Below are 6,756 nucleotides of genomic sequence, written 5' to 3'. Positions count from 1 at the left end.
TTGGATTAAAAGGAGTATTCATATGGTTTCCATTCAATGATAATGAGATCAATAAAGGAGATCTTGAGAAATTTTAGCAAACTCCCGAGACCAGGAGATCCATGTCTGGAAAATAATGCAGTAGGGAGTCTCATTCATATTCTAGTTTACGTTTAAAAGTATACACTTTTTACTAAGTGGATGTTCAAAGTCTTCATTTAAAATGCCCTCATAGGTACAGATCTGAGATTCAACCGTCTTGCACAATTCATAGCGCTTACCAGAGCACATACCCTCCCCAGTGTCTATCACCCAGTCACCCCATCCCTCCCACCCCACGCCCCACTCCAGCAACCCTCAGTTTGTTTCCTGAGATTAAGAATTCCTCATATCAGTGAGGTCATATGATACATGTCTTTCTCTGATTGACTTATTTCGCTCAGCACAATACCCTCCAGTTCCAACCACGTCGTTGCAAATGGCAAGATCTCATTCCCATGAAGGGGGGAAATCGGAGGGGTAGACAAACCATGAGAGACGATGGACTCTGAAAAACAAACTGAGGGTTCTAGAGGGGAGGGGGGGAGTATGGGTTAGCCTGGTGATGGGTATTAAAGAGGGCACATTCTGCATGGAGCACTGGGTGTTATGCACAAACAATGAATAATGGAACACTATAGCTAAAACTAATGATGTAATGTATGGGGATTAACATAACAATAAAAAAATTAAAATATATATATAAAAAAAATGCCCTCAGATGATATGAAGGTTTGAAGGATTTTCTCCTCTCTCTTTCTCAAGTACCATGCTTTACCTTATTTATTTTCTGTTAGTGGGTAAGCTTATCTTACAAGCATGTTTTATCCCAAGAAAGAACATATTCTATGTTTCTCATTAAATATCCTTTCACAAAGACCAAATCAATGTTTGTTTTCCAGCAGTTACTGCACATTCTTGTTTTTATTGCTGGAAAGATTTTGGTTGGAGTCTTTGAATTCTTATCTCCAGCCTGTTTACTGAATTTTCAGTCAGCTTTCCCAGGATTAAATATCTTTCACTTTCAGAGATAGGTGCTATTAACCAGAGTTTCTTTCTACAAAATGCTTCTCCACGGTCATTGGTTGTACCAACAACAACTAAAATGAATATATGGTTTGCTTTTAAAATTTTATTTTTCATTAGGTAATGCATGTGCTCACTTAAAAAAAAAATAGAAAAGCTCAACAGCATAAAGAAAAGAGCCAATCCATCCCTATCCCTCCCCCACCCAAATCCAGCATGCATTTCTCCTCTCCAGAAACAACCACTGAAAGCAGGGCTGGTACATTCAGATAGATACCAAACAATAATTTTGAAGTTACTGTACATAATTTTATAGGCAATAATCCATTTGAAAGAAGAATAGTTCTAAATACGAGTATTTACCATTTATGGGGCACTCACCATGTCTTAGGTGTTTTGTACACACAGTGTCTTACTTAAGAGAAAGAAAAAAAGAGTGAATGAATGCAAGATTGCTCCTCAGATATGCCAGGTGTAGTTTGCTTTGGGTATGGTTTTTAAAGTATTTGTTAGTATCTCAAGCGTCTCTATTTTTGAGAAGAGAAAACTGAGGTTTGGCATGATAAAAGAAAGAATAACCGGTAGTTTGGGGTTTCAGGGAGGGTGTATAGGGTATCAAAGGCCAGGCCCTCTGATTTAGAAAATGCTGAATGGCTTCTCTTATACAAACTTTGGGATAGTCAAGAATTTTTATTTATTTATTTATTTTTTTGCATTTATCCCCATTTCAGAATTACTTCCCCGTTGTTAACATTCTAATACTTAGAGTCAGTGAAGTTGAAGGAGAGGCTCTTGGTGAAACAAAAAGAAAGACCCCATGGCTCACCCCTGTGCCCTTCGAGTGGGATAGACTGTCTACATGACCATCAACAACTGCAATTTAAAAGAGCATGATTTTTGTAATAGGGTGCCCATCTAATATGCAATAGAGTGTAATCGTTAATATATTCTAGATAGTCATCACTCTACCTCCTGTCCTACAGGCTTGTTTGCCCACATTTGATTAAAAACAAAAATGGGAATGTAAAGTAATGTAGGGTAGAGTTATTTGAGAGTTTATTCCAACTCCTGGAAGCGGTAAGGAAGAGGTTAAACTGGACCAGGAGGATTTTTGAAGTCTTTGGCTGGGAGGTTCCATTTGGAGAAAGGTGCAGGGGAGCCAGGGGTAGCCAGAGAAACAAGGCAAGTTCCCTTTCGTTTGGATTTCTGATCCTGAGCAGTTTCTCACCTGAGGGCGCAGTGGGGCACCCCGGCTGGCGGATGGAAAGAAATATTAACGAGCAGAACTTGCCAGACCAGCGTCTGGAGAGTGTAGAGTGAAGCGCGGAAAGGACTGCGCGGCCCCTTTAAGTATTCGCGGGCTGGGGAGGAGAGGGAGGAAACTGGGAGCCGCGGGGACGGTGGGGAAACCCACAAGCAACTGAGCCAGGGAAGAGGCAGCGTGAGAGCAGAAACTTCAGACGCTGCTGATCCCGGCGGAGCTCGGGTGAGTCGCGGCGGCCGTCGCTCCCACCCGCAGCAGCATCCTCCTCGCCCCTCTCCGCCACCCCGGGGAGATCTAGGAGCTGCCTCTCTACAGCTACCACGAGCCAGGGCTGCGGGCAGCTATCCCCAGGAAGTTTGGGCTGCAGCGTCCCAACCGCGGAGAGTTCGGGGTGCCCTGAGCGCGCGCCCCACCGGACGAGGGACCCGGGGCGATGGTGAGCGCTGCGCGGGGCTGGGGGCACCGGGGAGGCGTGCGTCTGTCCGCGGACCTGCTGCTGTCCCCAGTGCCCTCCGCATCCCCCAAGTGATGGGAACAAGGGCCCGCTCGGGCAACCACTGTCGCCGCACCGCCCCCTCGTTCGGCCCCAGCGCGCGGAGTCACCCAGGCACACCCCCAGCACCCTTTGCCCGTCCTCCAGAGCTGCTGCCGCTGCCTTGGCTGCCTTCCTCGCCGCCGCTGGTGGCCAGCTGTTGACTGGGCTAGACTGTGGACGGAGAAGCACTTTTTTTGGCCCCCCCTAATCCGTTCTCTCACCCCAAGTTTGCCGCTGCCGCGCCTGCCCTCACTGCGGCGCTCGGGCGCACAGTGTGGGGGCGCACGCCGGGAGGCTCGGCGAGACCCGGAGGCAGGAAACCGCACAACTGCTCTTCTGCCTCGGCTCTTTGTTGTTCGCCTTGGATGGTGCTTGGAAGTGGCCGAGCCTCCTCGGAAACCCTGGAGCCAGAGGCGGCAAACCTTGGAATTCTTAGTCTGCAAAGGGCTCTGAGGTATTGACAAGCGTCCGGAAAGGTCGACAAGTAATTGCCCTGAAAACTCTCGGCGGATTGACCCACGTTGCTTATATTAAGCCTTTGTGTGTAGTGTGTGTGGTGTGTGGCTTCATAAATTTGGGGACCCCATTTCTACTCCCTCCTCTTGGCATGAGACTGTATGCAGGATCCACCCGAGGACAATGATCGCGGAGCCTGCTCACTTTTACCTCTTTGGATTAATATGTCTCTGTTCAGGTAACCTCGCGTCTTCTTTCTTCACCCTTCATCTCCCTTGCACGCCCCCTCCCCACTTTTCAGAGTCAAGCCTCCCCCCCCCCCCCAACTGCATTTCTGCGACCTCTCTCTTCTGAGGCTGGAGGGGTTCGATCCCTGTAGGAGTTTTAAGCGAAAACGTTCTTAGTTTGCACTTTGGGTCGGCCCTTTCCCCCCATCCCCCAAGACCCCCAAGCCTCATCGCAGACCTCGGCCTTTTGCCAAGTTCAGGGCACGCCCAGATCACTCTGGGCAAACGCACGGTCTGAGCTCACGGGTGGGAGGAGGGAGCGGTTGGCGGTGAGCTTGGGGCCTCAGGATGAACCAAAATGAGTTTCATCCTTCGGCCGCTTCTTTCGGAGAGGGAGATGTGCGCCCGGGGAACTTGGGGCCCAAGAGACCCGCAAGGATTCCTGAACCTGGTCGTTCAATTCGCCCCTCCTCTTCCGAGTACAAGGGGTTATTAGTAGTTGTTTTATGTAACCAAAGTCTGTAATTAAATTCGATTCTGAAGAAACTTCAGGAAATAACTCCTTACGGTGGGATATCAACTAGCCACTCTGCCTGGCTGGATTTAGAAGGAAAACAGGCAGTTGCAATTATCTGAAGGGGAACAGTTAGTTGCCTGGGAATTTTCCTTGGCAAGGGAAAACAAGGCTGAATTTAGGATTTGGGCGATTAACTAAATGGTACCGAAACTCTCTATATGAAGTGTTGGAAGGATGCTGCAATGAGGTCCTTCTGACGAGGATACACTTAAAATCGTTTTCTTCACACTCCCTAAGAAACTTTTACTAAGGGTGAGCCACGACTCAACTTTTCTTTCTTTCCTTTTGGTAGATTCTGGTTTCAATCAAGGCTCCAATTTCAGGCCTTAACACACACACACACACACACACACACACACACACGCAGAGTACACCTCAGGGGATTTTTTTTATAGTCAAATACTGACCTTCAAGTTGCATCAGGGCCTGTAACTTAGAGTCACTCAATTTTCATGATTATGAAACAGTTTTGAAAGGTTGGTTTTAGCTTTTTGCGGTCCGTGGGTATGGTTTATATTTTGGCCAAGGATTTTACTTAAGTTAATGAACTATGAAAAAGAAAAAAAAAATGCACATCAGCTAAACGATAGCAGATCCGTAAAAGAATTAGCCCACTGAATATGCTTCCTGACTAAAAGGAACATTTGCAGCTAAACTAAGAACTTCATTACATTGTTATTCCTTTGAAGGAAACAGAAAACTGAAATTTTCATATATTTCGCAGGGAATGGAAGAATAGATTAAACCAATTCTTTGGGACTGCCTCTTCTTATTTCCAGATTGCCCTTTCTGTAATGTAGATTTTTTTCCCCCTAGTTTGCAGATCTGAAGGACTGAATAGTTTCCCCACCCCCACGCCCAGCCATGGATGCAAACCAAAACATTAAGATCTGATCTCTCTATTTGTCTCTCTTTGCTGTGTCTCCCCCTAGTTTAATTTACAGCTTCAGATACCTTTGAGATTTTTGTTGATTCACCTTCTCAGTTAAAGTTTATTCACATGTGTAAAGTGAAGTGTCAGTGTGATAAATGACTGGAGGGGCAGATTACTGAAGATAGGGGGATTAATGATCATTAGTCACCGTTTGAGCTGAGTTTGTATATGTTGGGACATTTTATCACGTCTAGATTAAAGATAGGGTCACACTAATAGGGTATCACTGAAGGCTGGTCGCGTCAGTGTGCAAATTCTGTCTTTACTTGGAGAAATATCCAGGGTGGGGGGTGTGTGCCATCCTTTCAGATTTAATAATTTGATTAATTAGTGTCTGAGATTTGTAGTTTAAATAGACAGGAGGCATTTCTAATCTTAAAGCTTAACTGATTTCTGGCTTTGCTTTTGCTAATTTAATTTTCCATTTAAGTCACTAATGATTATGAAACAGTTTTGAAAGCTTTGTGAGTTTTCCCCACAAGAGTGTCTGTCTGCTTCATTCACCAGGTTGCAGGTCAGAGGCGTCTTTGTGAGGTGCTTTCTCATATTTAACCTGCAGCTCTTTATCATTCCTCTGATGACTTTCACTCCTGCTATGAATCTGAACTTGGGAGGCCAAATTGCTGGGCTGCTGGGGTGATTTCCTGACAGTGTGCTGTTCTAAAGCCACACTATTGATTTGAATAAAACTTCACAGAACTCAGATAAGTAACTAGAGTTGGGCGTGCTCAAGACACCTGGACAGGGAATGAATGAAGTTCTTGAAAGATTGTGTTTCATATCTTGCCTCAAGCTTAAGATCACAGTCTATCACTTGTTAATGGAGTGTATTTAAGAGTAATGTGCTGAGCTTAAATAAATCAAAGTGTACTGAGGGGTAAGGTACCTTCAACAAGATTTAACCTGTAAAAGTATCTATTGGTTGTCAGTTCTTTTTTCTTTCTTTTCTTCTTCTTCTTCTTTTTTTTAAAATCTGGATGCCAACCTAACAAAGTCTTATAGTTTTCTTCAAAAAGACTAAAAACTCCATTTTGGTGTGTTGATGTCATACTTACATCAAATATTCTTTTTGAGTTTGTGTTTGCTTTTTGTAGCCTTTTATTTATTAATCGAATGCTACAACTGTTCTTATTCTAGGAAACAGATTTTGGAAAAATGGATATTTAGAAACTCATTTTTTAAGGTGAATTTCTCTAGTGAGTTTATGTATCTGAGTGTTCTTTTCTGTGGATAGCTAGACTTTTGGTAAGCGGAGCAGTTGGGGTAGCACTGAAGAAAAAGAATCTGTGTGATCTCTCAGGGACTGATCCTAAACATTCTTCCCTGATAGACTTCCTCTCCTCAACTCCATTTTCTAAAACCTGATTTTAAGAAGAAAAAGTTCAAATTTAGGGTAAGATCCAAATTTCACATGAAGTAAAAATTTGCAGTGCTGTCTTTCTTCCTTCTTTTTTTTGGGGGCGGGAGAGAATCTTTCCCTCTTGGGAAGAGGGACGTTTTTTAGATAAGTTTCACTATGCAAGCCACTTATCTGGGTCTCTGGTCTTCCCCTACCCAAAACCTCCACACAAGATCCTTTGGTAATTCCAACAATTTCTTATTAGTTTCTTTATAAACCTTTTGGCATTTAAATATACTTACCTGAATACTGTGACATCTTTAAGTGTCCATATTTCTTGATAATGGGCCTTCTAACACATAAGATATTTATGGTTAAAA

At 44.2% G+C, this 6,756-nt stretch overlaps 1 protein-coding gene across 5 annotated transcripts in view; it reads left to right on the top strand.

The window, feature by feature from the left end:
- ROBO1 (roundabout guidance receptor 1) overlaps window positions 1–6,756 on the top strand; it is a 967,818-nt gene that overhangs the window by 571,435 nt on the left and 389,627 nt on the right. For 2 of the 5 annotated variants that reach the window (XM_021679301.1, XM_021679299.1), the window contains exon 1: window positions 2,953–3,537. The exons of 1 other annotated variant lie outside the window; for it this stretch is intronic. In XM_021679301.1, coding sequence (XP_021534976.1) covers window positions 3,483–3,537 — 55 coding nt within the window. In that variant the 5' untranslated portion in view covers window positions 2,953–3,482. Of the gene's footprint in view, window positions 1–2,952; window positions 3,538–6,756 lie in introns of those variants that run through there. 2 more of the 5 variants (XM_021679302.1, XM_021679300.1) reach the window with 1 other exon arrangement.

This window comes from Neomonachus schauinslandi, chromosome 1 (genome assembly GCF_002201575.2).
Source record: "Neomonachus schauinslandi chromosome 1, ASM220157v2, whole genome shotgun sequence".
Lineage (NCBI taxonomy): Eukaryota > Metazoa > Chordata > Mammalia > Carnivora > Phocidae > Neomonachus > Neomonachus schauinslandi.
The sequence above is the reverse complement of the archived record's forward strand: the minus strand, read 5'-3'. Positions and strand labels throughout refer to the sequence as shown.